This window comes from Spermophilus citellus (assembly GCF_964194105.1).
Source record: "Spermophilus citellus genome assembly, chromosome: 3".
In the NCBI taxonomy this organism is placed as follows: Eukaryota; Metazoa; Chordata; class Mammalia; order Rodentia; family Sciuridae; genus Spermophilus; species Spermophilus citellus.
The window spans coordinates 175011191-175030389 of record NC_138184.1 but is presented as its reverse complement, the minus strand read 5'-3'; the positions used below and the strand labels follow the sequence as shown (position 1 = coordinate 175030389).

The 19199-nt window shown below is 45.3% G+C and overlaps 1 protein-coding gene across 1 annotated transcript in view; it reads right to left on the bottom strand.

Moving 5' to 3' along the window:
* Positions 1 to 5765: 5765 nt before the first annotated feature.
* Positions 5766 to 19199, bottom strand: part of CDHR3 (cadherin related family member 3) — a gene marked incomplete at both ends in the record, with an annotated part of 64518 nt that continues 51084 nt past the window's right edge. Inside the window, 7 exons of the mRNA XM_081283299.1 lie at positions 5766 to 5881; positions 7605 to 7653; positions 9362 to 9393; positions 10608 to 10621; positions 13317 to 13498; positions 15594 to 15844; positions 17970 to 18141. Of these exons, the coding sequence (XP_081139425.1) occupies positions 5766 to 5881; positions 7605 to 7653; positions 9362 to 9393; positions 10608 to 10621; positions 13317 to 13498; positions 15594 to 15844; positions 17970 to 18141 (816 nt within the window). The remainder of the gene's footprint in view (positions 5882 to 7604; positions 7654 to 9361; positions 9394 to 10607; positions 10622 to 13316; positions 13499 to 15593; positions 15845 to 17969; positions 18142 to 19199) is intronic.

Below are 19199 nucleotides of genomic sequence, written 5' to 3'. Positions count from 1 at the left end.
GACGCCACTCCCTCCTCGTTGGATTAGCTAGCCACCTCATAGGTCTCTCTCTCCTTCCAAACTTGTCCCGTGTCTTCCTTAAGTCTAGTCCCACGATAGCAATCAGAGAGATGCTTCCAGAGTGTAAGTTCTGTCACTTCTCTGCTCGAAAGCCTTCAGTGGCTCCCAGTCACTCTTGGGGTAAAAGCTAAAGTCCTGACAAGGGGCCACAAGGCCCTAGGTCATGGGTAAACCCCTCACCACAGATACCCTGCAGACTGCACCCTCCAGCACCCCCCGACACAGACATGTCTCCCTACACATCCTTCTCTGAAGTCCTCTCCCCTGGTCCTCAGCTCATTGGTGTTTCTCCTGCCGTTCCTCATTTTGCCCTTGTCCTTTCACTCTCTGCCTTGAAGGTTCTCCCCAGGTATCTGCATGGCTCCTTCCCACACTTCCACGGCTGGATTCTCACCTCACACTGGGCCTTCCTTGACAACCTATTTAAGTGACCATCCTGATCTCTATAACCCTCAACCCTGTTTATTTTTTTAATGATATTTACCTCAATTAACACTATAGATAGATAGATATATAGATATAGATAGATAGCATGCATTATTATAGATCATATTTCTTTATCAAATCTGTTTCTCTGTCATCCCAGTAGAAATAAACAAAGACCAACCACAAGAGGAAAGCAGAGGCTGTTTATTCCAAGTTGCTAGAGCGAGGGAGTCAGCTTGCATGGTGTTTTGGTGGGGCAGAGAGAGGTAAAACTTTACAGTTTTACCAATCTAAGGTAGGCAGAGAGAGGTAAAACTTTACGTGGAAAAATGAGAGGGTTTCAGGTATACGTTGACTCCAAGCTGTTGACCTGGGAAAGCTATAGGTGGACTAACTAGAGGCGGCAGTCTAGGTGATTGGCGTACCTTTGGTTTTCTCTGGTTGGTTCTAAGTTGGAAATAGGAACAAAACATAGGGAAGCTTTCAATTATTCATCAAGTCCTGGTTGTTTGGGCTCCATTGTTACAGGGGTTATTGTTGGGCTTCCTGGACTGTTATTAGAGCTAGAGTTCTGGCTTCTTGCAAGTCTGAATCCCAGCTGGCTGGATTTCTGGGTTGTTGGTTATAGATACGCCAGGTAGTGTCCTGGGCAGGTTGCTGCGGCTGTGAGTTGGAGTTCTGTTTTTATAGGTGACCCAGCCATTGTCCAGATGGATGTATTCAGTCTCTCATTCCTCCCTAGAATAGAAATAAGAAAGAACATTGTTGCATTTATTGCCATATCTCCAGAGCCTAGAACATGTGGGGTGGGGTGGGCCCTCACTATTTGTTGTTGAGGGTGATAATGTTGATCTATATCTAATTAGAAAAGATGTGACTCTATATCACTTGGGTAGAAAACTACCTACAAGCCTGCTTGATTCAATCCAATTCTACAAATGTTTGTTGAGTGTTTTCTACATACCTTGGAGGCCAGTCCAGGTTACATGAGACAAATACTGGCTGAAAATGAACTGAAGATAGGGTTCCGAATGCTTTAGTCCAGGCTCATAATGCCACTTTGATTTCATCTCCACTTTTAAGACTGCTTCAGTTTCCAGGTCTTCATTGCATCGAGACTGTTCCACTTCCTCTAGCTCTCATTTACATCTCAAAAAGTGTCTATGTGGTAGTTGATGGGGGTTTTGTTGGTTTGTTTGTTTTGGGTGTTTTGGTTTGGTTTGGTTTGATTTTTAGTTTGTTCATTGGTTTTTGTTTTGACATAGGGTCTTAACTGTATTTTCTAGGTCTTGAACTCCTGACCCAAGCAATCCTCCTGCCTCAGCCTCCTGAGTAGCTGGGACTAGAGTCATGCACCACTGTGGTGGTTCTTGATTGCCTCTTCCATGAGCTTGTTATCTTCTCAGTTGGATTACTCCCTTGGAACCAGAGTCCCATCTTGCCCTTGAATCAGGTGAAACACAGGAGGGTCTCAGTGATCTGAGTCTCCTGATATTTGACCTTTTCCCTAGTTTTTAGATTAAATATCTCACTGACCTCACCTATCACACAGAAGTCACACCTGGCTCTGGTCTGCCATCTAGAGGTGGAGGAGCAGTACTCTGGCTCTATCACCCAGGGATGACCCCCCACTTGGGCATCTCAACAACTTTCAGACAAGGGCTCTCCACTAAGTTCTGTTATTGTTGTTTGATTCCAGGCTGGGGTTAATTTATCTTTCGGATAGAAACTCAAGGATCCAAGAAAGAAATGGAACTGGAAATAGAATCTGTTGGGCTAGCTCTTTAGTAACCTACACTCAGCTGTGGCAGACAGAATGTAAGCTCTGCAAGGGCAGGGATCTGGGGCTGTCACGTTGGCTAAGGTAACCACAACGGGCACATGCAGCTGCTCCTTAAGTGTCACTGGGTGAATGGAAAGCATCCACCAACCCCCTCAACACACTAAGTTTTTAGTGAGAAATACCATGTTGCAATAGTGATCATTTTCAATGTTCACTCATTTTGTCCTTTAATTTTCTCAGTCATCGATACACACATAAATAAAAAGGCAAACAATCGAGCCACAGACATGAAAGAGGACTGTGAGGAGCAGAAGCGCCATCTCTTGTTTGTGAATCCCATGTGTTTTCGACACAGGCCTGCTGAGGCGCGGACTCAGCTTTCTACAGGGCACAAAACATCTCCAACCTCAGCCAGTGTTCAGCCCCTCAACAATAATAAATCCCTAGTACTCTGCTCCCTGAAGATCTCCACTGAAATTTAAAATGAATCAGGATGGGAAAAGTAAACACAGGCTACAGTTGATTCCTGTGTGTTGAAGGCCTTGAGAGAGAAATGGAAGCAAACACTGATTGCTGCCTTCATTTCATCCAGGTAACTTTTTTTTTTTTCGGTCAAACCTGGTAAACGTTAGAAACCAATGGTCTCCGCCCTGGATTTCAGACTTCTGGATTTCCTTTCTGACAGCCAAATATGTGCAAGAAAAAGGGGAGGAGGATTCTCTCTCCTCCAAGCCTCCTGGGGCCGCTCTTACTTTTTTCTGGATCCTCTGGGCTCAGCTTGGGGCCTGGAAGACAAGCAGCTCTTCCGGCTGGTCACTAGGAAAAATGCTGAGCTCTTCATGCTAGTCTTCGGGAAGTCCCTCCCAGAGCCTGACTTCAATCTCTCCTTTTGAGTGTTCAGCACAATTCCCTCTGATGCTGTCACTGCTGGAGAAGGAAGGACAGCTGTCCCCTCCGCCCTCCTTCTCATCTTCCTTAATGGGCTTATAAACAGTTATCAAGGCCCCTTCAGCCTTCTCCGAGCCTCATTTTACTTGAATGGAAGCTGAGTGCTTCTGAGGTAGGGGTCTAACTGACTTGCAAGGTCTCAAACGGGTAATCAGCCACCTCACCCACTTTAACCTCCACGAATGAACGGCTCAACCTTCTTTTGCAAAATTTAAACCCCATTCAAGGGACTTCCCTGACAACCCACCCTTATTAACAAACCATGCCTGGTCTAGGCCAGAGCAGGGCATTTGACAAATGTGTCTCTTTCTTAAGTCACGCTGTGGCCCAGGCACACTGTCAACAAGCAGCAGCGCTCTCCAAGGTCTTCACTTGCTGGCTGTCCTGTGCCTCCCTCAGGCCACTGTGGGCCTATGAGTTCTCATCTCATGCCCCAGCCGGAAGGGGGTGCTGCTCTGATGGACTCTCACTGGGTCTTATAGTTGTTGGACGTGGGCGCCAGCAGCTGGGGAGCAGGACAGAGAGGTAAAGTGAGGCTTGCCAGGTCTCTGCTTAGGTCTGTGCTGGAGAGTTTCATTTTCTGTTCCATCACAATGCATTGACTCTCAGCTCAGTGCTCAGACCAACAGCCTGTGGTGTGGCCCCACTCAGAGTGCCATGGTGCCCTTCAGTCACAGAAAATGGGAAGAAGCAGGGCAGGTGGTTACAAGGTTGGTGTTCAGCTTTGAAAAGAATGATTTCATTTTGAGGCCCTTTTTATTTTTTATTTTGAGATAGGGTCTTGCTAAATTGCTTAGGGCATTGCTTGGTTGCTGATGCTGACTTTGTACCTGTGATCCTCCTGCCTCAGCCTCCCAAGCCTCTGGGAATACTGGTTTGCACCACCACACTTGTCTTCTCCAGCCCTTTTTATGTTATATTTTGAGACAAGTTTTCACTAAGTTGCTAAGGGTGGCCTCGAATGTGTGATCCTCCTGCCTCAGTCTCCCAAGTTGCTGGATTATAGGCACGTACCACTGTGCCTGGATCAAGAGTCATTTTAACCAGAATGGCTAAAATTAAAACACCTGTCAATCCCAAGTGTTGACAAGGATGCAGAGCAATTGGAAGTCTCAATCCTTGCTGCTGGAGTGTAAACAGGATACACCAACTTGGAACTCTTTAGCAGTATTCAGCAATTGCTCCAGCAATCCTGCTCCCAGGTATATGTATAGGTTCAGAAGCAATGAGCATTTGTGTTCACCAAAATACGTGTACTATAAAGTTCATAGTGCTAATTCACAATAGCTAAGAAAAAAAGAAAAAAAAAAGCTATTGGATGCTGAAGCACCCACTCAAGCATAGAATAGGTAAATAAAGTGTGGCATAAGCATCCAAAGGCATCAGACACAATGATGGAGAAAGTTGTATGACTGCTACACAGTGCCTTGGGCTCACCCCACAGACGTGAGGCTGAGCCCACAGACATCAGAAAGGAAAGTGTACATCCTGTGAGACCCTGTTGATATGAAATTTAAAAATGGCAAAACAAATCTATGATAATAAAGATCAGAATGGTAGTTGTCTCTCTAGGATAAGTCTACATAGGATCAAGTTGAACCCCTTAGATCTTTGTCAAATATGACATCTCAATAAAAAAATAGGAAGCATCTATTGTGTTTTCTTCTTCCCAAGTGAACAACTCATTATTTACTCACCTTTTTTTTCTTTGCTCTGTTTTTGAATTTTAAAAAATTGAGGTGACTTACAAAAGCTTATAGTGTTGAACTACATCTATAGGTGAAGATGGGAATATTAGGTGAAACCAGATGTGGGGGTAGTCCTCAATATTTGTGTCAGGAAGTCCTCTGCAGTTGCTGGGGTGAACTGAATAGAACTTTCTATTGGTCAATGCAAAGAAGAAACACCGCCAGTTCTGAATTCAAACACTCAGGCTGGGATTGTGGCTCAGTGGTAGAGCACTTGCCTAGCACAAGTGAGGCACTAGGTTCAATCCTCAACACCACATAAAAATAAATAAACAAAAAAAGTATTGTGTCCATCTACAACTAAAAAAAAACATTTTTTTTTAAAAATGAGCAGTCTCAGCTGATCAGAAGCGCCTGTAGTTCGGAGCCCTGAAAGAAATTTTCTTGTGCCACTTCAACAAAAGGCAATTATGTGAGCAAACCCTATCTTTTAACTTTTGTCAACCTTCCCATTTGGGACCCTAGATATCTGAATCCCTAAGCCCCATATGTCCATATCTGGGCCAGGCCCATATTTCCACACCTGAGCCTTGCCCACCCCTACCCCTGTAGAAATTAAGGTGAGGCAGCCCCCCTGAGGGTCAGGGCCCCCCCTCCTGCTAGGTGGTCCTGGGAACTACCCACCGTTTACTTTCCTGCTTGTGATTTGAAGAATGTCCTTCTTGTGAGGGCTGGGCTTCTGTTCTTCGGGTGTCCAGCTTGACGTCTTTGCTTTTGGAACTTGGGCCGCTGTCCTGGGTGGGGGCTTTGCCACTCGGCCAGTCTCCTTCCTTGCTTATGCTCCTTGCAGGCTCCCACCCTGCTGCAGCTGCAGCTCCCTGAAGGCTGGGCTCTGTCCATTTTGGCATTTGTTTTAATGGATCTTTCCACTTCCTGGCTCCAGTTTTTGAGTTGAATTGATAGATTTCCCCAGTCACTAGAGGAGAGAAATACAATCATATAAACCAAGGAATTCAAATACTTCTGTCTTGCCCCACCTCTCCCTCACATCGTTCTGATGGCCAAGAAACAATGAGACATGCAAGCACCACGTGAAGCACAGACAGAGAAGCAGGTTGGTGAGCAGCACAGACCGTCTGCACCAGCCTGCCCCTGCCCCAAACCACGCAACTCAAACCACACGAGGAGCATGTGCCACACCTCGTGGATAGAAAGGTTCAGAAGAGCCTCAAAGCCATGTCAAGTGCAATTTCAAGGAAGTCTTGAACTCCTGCGGGCATCAGATAAATGAGGTTCAGTTTCTTTTCTTTTTTTTTTTTTTTAAAGAGAGAGTGAGAGAGGAGAGAGAGAGAGAATTTTTTTAATATTTATTTTTTAGTTCTCGGCGGACACAACATCTTTGTTGGTATGTGGTGCTGAGGATCGAACCCGGGTCGCACGCATGCCAGGCGAGCGCGCTACCGCTTGAGCCACATCCCCAGCCCGAGGTTCAGTTTCTAATGGGGTTACCCATTATGTTCTGATTTATTTGGTTTGTTTGAAAAGACCCCTGGATGCCTGCTATAAAAAGGAACTCACCAAGTAAGGAGGGAAAGACTTCGATTTTTTTGTTTATGTTAGGTGAGTAGAGATTCGAGGACTCAGACACACATAGGTGGCTCCATTGGAGACGAGGCAAGGGAGCCATTTTGATTGTGTCAGAGCCCACAGACACTAACTGATGTGTTTGTTCACATTAAATCAATTGGCAGATTTCTTCTCCTTCTTTTAAAGTCTTTGCAACACACACACACACACACACAAAAAAAAAAAAAAAAAAAAAAAAAAAAAAAACTGCAAAAGGCCTCCGGCTTTTGCACTGGAAATAGGGTTTAAGTCAAGCCCCGGCTCCTGCCATTTCTGTATAGCACGAGTGGCCTCTCTGCTCAGAATCCCACCAGCACTTATGTTAATGTGGGCACATTATGGTAACAAGTGCCTAATAATAGAGGGAAATTTAATTCCAACAGCAGCAGCTTCTCACTGGAGAGGAGCCATCCTCCTTGCGAGGAGGACCACAGCGGTCTGCATGTGAGGGTGGCGGGGAGCCAGCACACTTGCTTCCTGGATTCGGTTTCCTTCCCTTTATTCACGTCTATAATTGAGCCTTTGTAAGTGGAGGGATGTGTGTAAAGGAGCTAAATTGGGAGCTGATTTCGTGGGGGTGACGAGAGTCTGCAGGCCAGCTTTACCTTATGTTCATCTTGCCAACCAAGAAGAAATTCTTGGCCCTGATCGAGGGGAAAAGAAGAAGCCAAACTTGCCATTTCTTCCACTGCTAATAGGATGGTACTAGAAGCTTTCAGGAAGGATGAGGGGAGGGGAGAGTTCCAATGAGCAGGGGGGAAAGAAAAGAGAGAATAGTGGGTTCTTGAATTCACCATTTCCCTAAACTGTGAATTCGGCAGGGAGGCAAGAAAGGCGTGTCCTTGAGCGGGAGCCCTTCAGTGGAAACCCACAGGGGACGGCGCTGCCAGCCTGCACGCCCGCTGTGTGCAGAGTGGATCTCCTGTTGTATTTTAGCCTAGAAGTGTCAGCGCTGCACTACAGGCACCATGATTGGATGGATTCACTGAGTGAAGAGTAGGAAACAGGACAAGGTCATAGACCAGCCTGGGATAGGGAAAGCATTCTTATGGGTGACCTTGCCAGTCGATTACCTGGGTCTACAGCTTCTCCATCAAAGACTGTGTTCATCTGGACAGTTTCCTACAGAGCAGAAAGAGACAGCTTCAAGCACAACCCTAGGCTTCCCCTGCCCCGGGCAAGGCCACTCATCCTCACAGCCCCGCAGCCGGGTTCCTTACCCAAAGCTTCTTCTTGACATTTATCTATGTGATAGGCACTGTGCTAGGTGTTAGGGACACTGGGGTGAACAAGTCATGTGTGGTTGCTGCCCACTTGCCACTGATGAACCGGGGCTCCTGTGCAGTCAAAAGACCGTGGGAGGAGCTATGTGGGATGCTATGGGACACAGGTGGGAGTGAGGGGGACACAGGTGGGAGTGAGGGGGACATTTAATCCAGACTTGGTGGTTAAAAGAGCATCCTGAGTAAGTGACACCTGAGTTGCATCAAAGGAAGAGTAGAAACACCACACAGCGTGTCACCTTGGTGAGATCATTATAAGGCAGACTTGCAAAGCAGGCACAGAGGAGCCCCCAGGAGCTCCCATGCCATCTCTGGCCCTGGCACACCAGCCTGGCACTCCTGCCTTTTCCTGCTGCCCCCTCCCCCAAATAGGCCAATACACAGTCTCATTCAGGCCTTCCCTAAGCCCTGGGTCCATGATCTGTACTCTGTGCCATCCTCAAGGACCTGACTTGTGTCCAAAATGCACCTATCCCTGATCCCATGGCACCCCCTTCCTTCACATGATGCCATACACAGGGTCTTTAGTATGCTAATGAGGACAGCATTTAGAGCTTAGAGGACCTCTGGTCTTTGTATTTTCATCACATTTGTACATAATCACCTCTCCTTCCCCACAGGGTTTCGTCCACTGGATCAGGTAAGCAGCCCCACTTTTTATAGTCACGAGGACCTATTTATTTAATAGATTAATTTAGCATTACCTAGTTCTAAGACCATCTCTGAGAGGCATACCCAAGGGTACTTGCCTTAGGCAATAAGACCACAAAGACCGAAGTCTGCTTCTTCTCCCCATTTGTAGACCAACAAGGAGGTCCAAGCTCTAAGATAATGGGCCTGAAGCAAAAATCCCAGTGTACCCCATCAACCACCTCACGGTGCTCATTCACAGAGTTTTGGCTCATAATGAAGTCTCATCATGGGGGAAGAGAAGGGAGAATCACCTTCAAGTTCCATCACTTCCCAGTGAAGACAGCAGTCTCGGTGAGAGACAGGGTGAGGTGGCAGGGTAACTCTCCAGCTACCCTATAAACTCCGCATTTGTGTGACACCCAACAATTTTCACCATATTTCCCCAACTGTTATCTCAGGGCAGGTGAACTTGCTCCCATTTCACTACTGAGGAATCTAAAACTCCAAGTAGCTGAGGGGTCCCTAAGGCCATGTGGCTAAGCGATAAGCCTGGACCATAGATAGCAGTGCTCTTTCTCTATCACTTTTCTGCAAGGTTGTGGAAACAGCAAAGAAAAATTAAATTCCACTGGAAACTGAAGTGCCAGTTGGGGTCTTTAACCTCCACTCCTCCAACACACTCTGCTGGAGAGCTGGTGGAGACGGTAAACACCACGACTCGATATTTATGAAAGTCAGTGCTTCTGTAAATGCATCAGCAGACGTTGTCAGTGGAGGGAAGGAATTCTATCAGGAACTCTGTCACACAGCAAGCTGTTCCAGTGGCCAAATACCATGCCTCCCTGAATGACAAACACCCCCACAGGACCACAAGCCAGCACCCAAGTCAGGTGCCTGTGGCTGACCACACTCACCACCACTACCTCTCTGTTCGCCTTCTTCATGTCTGCAGGGAAGAGAACAGGCAGCAGTTAAGTTTCTTGGGTGTTAAATTTTCCTTAAAATTCTACCCCCACAATGAGATATACCCTAAACAGGCTTTTAAACCAGTCTTACAGATAAGGCAAATAATTTTTCTGACTGTAGACATTGATAGCTTTCCATCTTCTCAGAAAAATATGCACATGTATTTTCAATGCACGCACACACACACACACTTAATTTTTTAAACTATTTTTCCAACTTATTGTTTTTTGGGGGACCTACAAAATTAGCTTTCAAATAGACTTAGAGATCAGAAAGAAAGATTGAGTTGATACACTCGCTCATATGTGGGTTTTTTTTTTCTTTTCATTTCATCTATGCCCTTCTTCAAAAATAACTGGGATTGAAAACAGTTTGTGAAATTTCACAGGTAATCTCATTTAATATGATCAATAATCATTATGATCAAATTTTGAACCCTGATGTACGTGCTTTATGTACGTCAGACACATGCTGTGGATGGAGTGACTAAGGCAAACATTTTTTTAATACACTTTTCAATTTTATATCTTGTCTCTCCCACTAGCCTGGGGTCACCTTCAGGCAACAACTTGTTGGCCAGGGGCAGGACGAGACACTTCCTCAAGCCTAGAGCTTTCAAACAGACCTGGCTCAATTTACAAACTCTCCTGAAATTGTTCAGCTCCCGGCTAATCTGGCTGCCCTCGGTCCCTCTTTCTAACTAGTCTGGCCTAAATAATTTGTGCAAATGATCAGATCCATTGCAGCCTGAGAATAAAATCTCACTTGTTCTTTCAAAAGAGGCAGGTGTCCAAGACAGAGCATTAGCTATCCTCAGGAGGGATCATGCCCCTCCATGTGCTGTACTGAGTAGATACTGTGTTTAACACATGGAGGATTCTTTCTTCCTGTCCCACTCAGTGGGGAACAAGCGCAGGTGCAGAAGGTAAACTGATTGGAGATGACCCTGGGTGGGAGCAGGCAGGGCCCACAGGAGTTATCCCAGTAGGCCAAAGGCACCATGCATCCAGCCCTTCCTGTGCTCCAGCAACATCTGGACTGTGCTTCATTCTACCAACGATGAAGCTGCTAAAAACTCACCAACATACAATTGTGCCAACTGGCTCTGATGGGTCCTTTTTTATGTAGTACAACAGAGCATGCAAGCAAAAAAAAAAAAACAAAACACCCAAAGGGAATAAGCACTGTACATACCTCCTTTCTTTGCCCTATGGGGAAGAAAAAGAATGGGTATTAATTAACCTGAAAGTGGTCCACACAGGTGAACACAAGATAACATAGGGTCCTTTGGGCAACTGTGTTGCTTGGGGTTCAGGGGCTGATTTGCAAAAGGGATCAGGGATGGGAGCCAAAAAGAAGACCTGGCAACTGCCCCGATCCAAACAAAGTGGCGTTGTCACCAATGGCTTTGGCCTTGGGAGGTTTGGGTAGTTTGAAAATTTTGACTACTATTGCCTTATAGAATTCAGGAAATATGACGACTCCGCTGAGGACACCCGGCGAGGGCGTGATCACCAGGTCAGATGACCAGGCAATTCTCTCTCCCTTTTCTCCCACAGAACTAGCTGAGCAGGGGGGTTGGCTCACAGATGGCAGTTTGAGGGCTGGCAGTTAAATTTCGTTTCCTGTAACATGAAGAAAGAACTAGATCTGGACTCTAAGACCCCTCTCCTGATAATCTTAATGGTATAATGGTTAATTTGAATTGTCAACCTGATGGGATTAAAATATGCTGATGATTAAGAGGCTTCTTGGTGTGTCAATGAGTGTGTGTCTAGGAATGATTGCCATCTGGGATAGCAAACTGAAGTGGAGACCCTCCCTAAGCATGAGCAGCACCAACCATCCAATAGGAGCATGGTGGCTTGGATAGAATAAAAGTTGGAAGAACAAGGAAGCAAGGGCAGATGCAGGCTCAATTCTTCTCGAATGGGTTCTTGATGGCTTCTGCTATCGCCTGAGGATATCAGACTCTCACTTCTTCACTCTTCCAAAGCACACTCTGCCAGTGATTCTCCAGGGAGTTTCCAGAACCCTTTTGGTCTACTGGGGTAGCATCACTGATCCCTCTTGTTCTGATGCTTCAGCCTCTTGGACTGTGCAGAACCCCGACTAATACACTCGGATCTATACTTCTGTGATTCTAATTTTGATTCTTTGCTGTTTGACAAATGCTGGTGGTCACATGGTACAATTTACTTCTAAAGATGTCAGGTTTGGGTATAAATTTCTAGCTAGTTTTCTTTCTTAAGTCAACAATGCTGGAAACGGTATTTAAGATTGTAAGTTAAAACTACCAGGTTCAAGGTGCATATTTAACATTTAGCCATCTATTCCGTGAGTTGCACTGTCTATTGGATTACTTCCTTCAAGAACTTCTACCCAAATCCCACCACAGGATAACACCATCCTTACAAGCTTAAGTGTCACTCTTTTAGAATCATTTTTTTTTTTCTTTTTGGTACTGGGGATTTGACCAGGAGAGCTTTACCACTAAGCTACATCCCCAGCCCTTTTTATTTTTTTCTTTTGAGACAGGTTTTCACTAAGTTGCTAAGGTTGGCCTCAAACATGTGATCCTTCTCTCTCAGCTTCTGGGATTACAAACATGTTCCACTGCACCAGCCTTAGGATAATTTTTTAAGTAAACTTGTGAGTACAGTCCAAACAAAAATGTCTTTTTCAATTTCAGCAAATACTCAAGGATTTCTTACCTTGAAGTCAAGGTTGCCAATAGCAACTTCCCAAATAAATATGGCAAAATGCAATGCACATCTGTTTGCTAATGCCTTTTACTTGTATATAATATTTCATCCATAGGTTTTAAATTATTTGAAAGTTACTAGTTAATCTTAAAAATATCTTTAAGAGGGCTGGGGTTGTGACTCAGTGGTAGAGTGCTTGCCTAGCATGTGTGAGGCACTGGGTTTGATTCCCAGCACTCAAAAAAATAAATAAATAAATAAAGATATTGTGTCCATCTACAACTAAAAATATTTTTTTAAAAAATACCTTTAAAAGGCAGATCAATCTTATTACCTCTCCTTTTTTGCAACTGAGAATCCTGAGACTCAGTGATTTCAATATTCTAAGATACGTGGGTGCAAAGCCAAACTTGAAATCTAGAATCCTAAACTCACTGGGTCTTAGCTGTGAAAAATAATGCAATAAAATTTTTTAAATAATGGCTATGATGTTTTAACCATTTGTTACATACCAGGGAACAGTGCAAAGTGCTTTTTTGAATTTGCTTATTTAATTGGTTATCACTCAGACTCACCATGCTCAAACAGTAAGAGTTACTGAGACACAAGAAAAGTGGCTCTGAGAGAAGTCTGTGACAATTCAATGTTCTGCTCACACTACTACCTCACTTTAACCAGGAAAGGACACTCCACAGGTTGTCACAATAAGAGGCCTATGTGTCCACAGGAGAGAACAGCGAGGAGAAAAACTGGCCAATGTGTATAGTCCCTGAGATCCAGGCAAAGAACGATAATGGTTTAGTTATGCACAAGCCCAACTGCATCATGAGAGCCAAAAGTTTAATTCCCTTATCCGCTCTTGTGTTTCCTTTAATTCCACCACCTCCTATTAATGTTCTACAAATAAGAGCACAGCCGTATTCTGTCACTACTCACAACAGGGCTTTTCTGAGGCTTTTATGCAGAACAAGGTCACCAAAAGGCTGACAGCCCAATTTCACTGAAATCCCATCAGGGACAGAGCAGGTTTTCAGAGAAAGTCCAGGGAATGGTTTCTTGGCCCCACCTATGACAAAGAGGGCACACCAGGCCCAAGGGCAGCTGGGATTCCTCCTCCCTATCTCCTTTTCCCTCTGTCACTCCAGGAATCCTGTCCTATTGAAAAATCCTGAGGAAATCCCAGCCCACAGCAACTTACAGAGGTTTCTTGGTCTTCCCCGTCTTGCAGGGACAGCATCTGTGGGTGGCTTTGGCCAACAGGATGATCAGAGACACCAAGAGACCCAGAAGCAACACGGAGCCTGTGGTGACGACGAAAGGCACATACCACGCAGATGGAGAATACACGTTTTCCCTGAAGACCTGGTAAGTGATCCTGGGCTTGAACAAGAGAGAGCCCGAGTGTGAGCGGAGGGTGGTTGCGTCTTTGACATTAAGCACTCTCCCTGTGTGTGTGTGTTCGTTCCACTCTGTTCCTGCTCTTACACCAACATCTATCTGCCCTGTTCTTGCTGCTTCCACCTATTGCCATATTTATAGTCTTTGAAAGCACGCATTAGACCCAAACCCAGAAAAATTGGAGAAATGAAAAGCAACTCCAGGCCTAATTTCATTCTGTCTCTTGTCCCCTTCCCCAAAGCTAAAAGATCCACTGGCTGTTTTTCTGCAATAACAGCATAATCCAGGGACTAATATAGCCCTTGTCTCTCACTGAGAAGGCATGAACCACGAAAGCTGTTTTTCTAACACCTCGTAGGCTTTTCAGTGTTCACTGGAGACAGCTGGCGCTGCCAGGTGAGTGGGCTGCTATCACAGCGGAGCCTCGAGTTCAGCATCTGCTTCCTAGAGCAGGAGACACAGCAAACAAGCCATGGAGATGCCATAACTAGGTCATGCTGTAAGCCCAAGAAAGGTGGCAATGCCTTTCTCAAGGGTGCCTACTAGTTACACAAAGAGTCCTTAAGCTTGCTGGCCCCACTCATGGGGGGTCATATCCACTGGAGCACAGGAGAGAAACAGTACCCAGCTCCCAGGAAGACTCTGCCAAGTGCAAGTTGGCCACCGTGGTAGGTGGTTTTCTAAGGCTCCAATAACTTTCTTCTGGTATGCTACAAATATGGGGCCTCTGACCAGGGGTGCAACTTTTACTAGGAGAAGAAGGAAGGGGACAAAAGAAGAGAGACCAGTTCCTCCGAGGGGCAGGGGAGATAATCTTGTCAGATTCCAAGTTTCTCTCTTTCTTCTCTTTTATGGCACCTGCTATTTGTTTCTTAACAATTACCACAATCTACAATTATTTTATTAATTGGTGTGCTTGATTGTAATCTGTCTCCCCTTCTAAGTCAGTAGCTCTCAACCTTTCATGCACAACAGAATTCCCTTTACAAGCATAGATTGCTGGCCCCCACCACCAAGTTTCTGATCCAATGGGTCTAGAGATGGGGTTAGGGATTCCAGGTTCCAGCCTCCTTCCTTGGAGATCATGGTTGGGTGAGGTATAACTAATAATTTGGAGTGGACTGGGCATGGTGGCATATTTCCAACTATTCAGGAAGCTGAGGCAGGAGGATTGCAAATTCAAGGCCAGTGTGGGCAATATAGCAAGACCCTTTCTCAAAATAAAAAGTAAAACAAAAAATGGCAGGGAATGTAGCTTAGTGGTAGAGCACTCCTGGGTTCAATTCCCAGTTTCACAAAATAATACCAATACCAATAACAATAATGATAATGTTAATCATAACAATAATCTGGAGTGGGTCTGAAAATTTGCATTTCTTTTTTTAAAATTATTTATTTATTCTAATTTGTTATATATGACAGCAGAATGCATTTCAATTCACAGTACACACATAGAGCATAATTTTTCATTTCTCTGGTTATACACAAAGTAGTATCACACCATTCATGTCTTCATACAGGTACTTAGGGTAATGATGTCCATCTCATTCCACCACCATCTTTTCTACCCCCTGTCCTCTCCATTCTCCTCCCTCCCCTTTGCCCTATTAAAGTTCCTTCATTTCTCCCATGGTTCCCCCCACACCCATTTTGGATCAGCATCCATATATCAGAGAAAACACTTGGCCTTTGGTTTTTTGGAATTGGCTAACTTCACTTAGCATGATATTCTCCAACTCCATCCTGCAAATGCCATGATTTATTCTCTTTTAATGCTAAGTAATATTCCATTGTGTGTATATACCACAATCTCTTTATCCATTCATCTACTGAAGGTAGTTTTTTTTGTTTGTTTGTTTGTTTTTGTTTTTGTTTTTTTAAACCAGGATGGATGTAACGTTAAAAGTTCCAAGGGTCCAAGGATTCAGCCAGGGCTTTACCTACCTGGTGGCCACTCTGATCCAGCCTAATACCTCAACTCTTTGTAGCCCATCCACTCTTCTCCTGGATCAAATGGCTCTATTGATATAAACCACAAGGGCTCGTGGTTCAGGATTCCATACCCCCAAGTGCTTACCCTGGGGGTGGTGGTGATGATGGTGGTGGGGTGGGGAAGGACTTTAATACTCAGTGTCACCGTCCCTGTTTCAACAAGAGCCTCAGCTTTCCTTCTGCCAGACAGCAAGTTGTCATCAGTTATGTAGACAATTAGTGTGTAGTCCCAGATCTTATCAAGGCCACCCTCGTAGTCAAAGCTGGATGCAAGCAGCAGACGTGTGACATTGGAGCCAGCATTGGGAGAGAAGGTGAAGTGACTGTTGATATTGCCTAAATGAGATGTGATACCAGGGTGTTGGTAAAAGGAAGAAGAGTGCAGATAGAGGTTTAAAAGAAAACTGCATTGAATGTCCACGCTGGAGGGTGGACGGCGTGACTGAGGCACCAGGGCTGGGTCATGGCTGCATGGGAGATTTCATTAGTATAAAGAAACTCACTTATAAGCAGAGTGGCTGCAAACAAGGATGAGTAGAAAAGCACCACAGCCTACCTGTCCTAGGTGCCATCAGGCAGAAGAGATTTAATAATATGGTACAGCCCCCACTAGCTGACAATCCAGGATTTATTTAGCAATAACTTGTAACTCACTCTCAGACTGTTACAGAGCTGAGGACTTCTGAGAAACTGAGAAGGTGCAAAGTCCCCTACTTCAAACCCGGATTATTGTGATCAAGTCAGAAATATTTCAGACATGTTGCTCAGAGTAACAGGAATAGGTTGTTGAAGGGATAGGAAAAGGGAAAGGGGACACTGTCAAGGAAGAGAGTGGGTCCTCTCAGAAAGAAGAGGGACCATGTGCCTCTCCTGCACTCTTGTTTTATTGGAGATCCCAGAGAAGTTTCTAGAGAGTCCCATCCAGGTCCACCCCTTGACTTTTGACTGACAGCAGGCTGACATCCGACTTGGCAACTCTAGGTCACCTTGGCCCATGCTGACCAGTACTGATTGGGTTCTATGGTTAGGAGAATTTTATGGTTAGGAGGAACTATCCTTATCTCCCAGAGTCTCAGGATCTGGTCAAAAAAGTCTCCACTTTCAGGGTAACTTGGGCTCCTCTTATCAACGTTATTTTGGGCCTCCATTTCTCCTGCAGTGAACAGGTAGTTTGCTGAGTAATGTGACATATCCTGATCACTCAGGCCAGGCAGGGCTACAGGTAAATTGCTTCTTTGAAAAGAAAGCATGCGGGGTCAGCTCAGTGGGCCCATTTTATAACATTATTCTCTTAACTCGTGTTCCCATTCACATCTGTCTGTCCCCTAACATTACCACGAGTGGGCCGCAAGAGGTGGAGCAGTCACATCCCTAACACAGGCTAAGTTCTCCCCAGGCCTTTCATGGAACCTGACTGGTCATATAGGTTACCGATGTCCCTGGAGTTTCCCAAAGGAAGGTGCCTCTTGGTTTGGTATGGAGCGCAGCCTCAGGTCCTTCTAAACTCACCCCACCTCCTCACTAAACAGGCACATAGCTCTGTTGGGGCTCACAGCACACAGCTCAGGGAGCCTGGGGCAGGACGGCTGCCAGCCCAGGCATGGCTCCTGCTCATTCCTCCAGTGGCTCCAGACTCATTACCGACTGAAAACCAGTAAATGGAGCAGGAGATGATGCAATTTCTACTCCCTGAGCAGCAAAGTGCTCCATAAAGGCCTTAGGGTTCTCAGTATGGATTATTTCCATCTTCAGCAACTGTAGTCTCAAGGCAGTGTCTGCCCCTGGGTTTTGTGACACAGCCGGCTCAGAGGCTTCCTACTGTTCAAGTTCCTGCTCTGCCAGGGCTCAGCAGGCGGCCGAGATGGATTTTTACTCTTTCCTGTGCAATTGCTCTGCTTGTTTGGGTTTAAATCTCTGGCCCCAGCACTTCATTAGATGAGCTATTTTGGTCTAATTTCCATTGAGAGGTGCTCTTTTTTTCCCCCACAATGGTATATTTTTAAAGAGAGAAAATGAATGGCGAAGAAGAGAATTGCTGAGGACACAGTTTCAAAATGCATTTAATCTATTTAATCTATTGTTATCCAGAGAGAGGCCTAGGATGCCCTGCCTCCCGTGACAAGCTTTTAGGAAAAGGGGCGGTTGAGGAGTTAGACTCAATTTTTTAAAAATTACACTAATAGGGGCATGTGACTCATAGTTTGGAAATTTGAGGGATGGGATTCACTATCAATGGGATTCACCCATTCTGAGACCTGTGCACAGCTGAGTGTATGGGTGTGGGAGAATTAGGTGAGATAGGGAAGCCAAGAGGAGCACGGAAAGCAAAGGATCACTAAACAACTCATTCCTCCTCCCTCATTCAAACCCCACCCCACACGGAGCCCGGGCCAGTGTGTGGACACATGCCACAGTCCTGTCTCGGAGACAGGTCCAGGGCTGTCCACACCAAATACTGTACCTGGGCCAATGGAGTAGCGAAAAGATCTGGGGCTGGAATCCAAGTCGGTACATGTCAGCTTGAAATTCTGAATGTTTGTGCCAACTTTCAGATCCACTGGGATGGCTAGGAAATAAGAGTTGGGGGTACACATTGGCTTTTCATCATTTTCTCCAATGATGTTCACAGTGACCTAGAGCAACAAGAAGGGGTGCTTACTGTATGCCAGGTACTTTCCATGGATTAAGCTCACTTAACCTCACAAGAGGAGGATACATGATAATTCCTTTTTTATTTTTTTATTTTTTTGGTTTGTTTTATAGTACTGGGGACTAGAACTCAGGACCTCAGGCATGCTAAGCAAGTGCTCTACCACCAAGCTGCCTCCCCACTTTGTTTCAATTTATGGATGAGGAAAAGAAGACTTAGAGAGATGAGATAATTGATCTAATACCATTCAGCTGGTAAGAGGCAAAACTGGGATCTGAATTCAGTTCTCTTCTATAATAAATCCCAACCTGTTAACATCTTTGCCATTTGCACCCACATGCACATGTGTGTGCAAGTAGCCTATGCAGATATTCACAAGCCTCATGATACACACAGGCACCTCCATGCATGCGTTCCCTGAGGTTGATGCTGAGTTCTTTTCCCAAGTGGGTATAGATTTGCATGGACCCCACGCACTTCCTTGTTTGCCTTCCCTTGTGAATTGGAAGCTCAGTCTCTAACTTTGGTGGACACAGAACCCTGGTGGTTCTCAACCCTGGCTCCGCTTTCTTGAGCCAGTTTCAGACCAAATGAATTGGAATCCCGGGAGGGTGGAGCCAGGCACGGTTTTTCATGTTCTCCAGCAGATTCTGACATGCAGCGGTGGCTGAGGAGCGCTGGGCCAGAATGAGTGGGCCTGGTGGAGCTGGGATCTCATCTGTAACCGAGGCTATTAGCACCACACTGAGCCCAGGAGCTGACCTGCCACAAGCCGGGGCCAGTCTATTCTCTTTCATCACAGTCCTTTGTGCCCGGCAAATTGGCATATATAGACTGGGATGCCTGCCAGCAAGAATCATAGAATGTCAGCTGAAAGGGACTTATATGATCATTTAGTTCATTACCCTTTTAAAAAGCTTATGAATTTTGAGTCATATTCATTCTACTTTTGAAATTTGGGGATTTCAGCCCTTTCTGAGCCTGGGAATAAATTGAAATGTTCACTCTAGTTAGCTTCCACAGTAAAGTCCATTCTTTTTC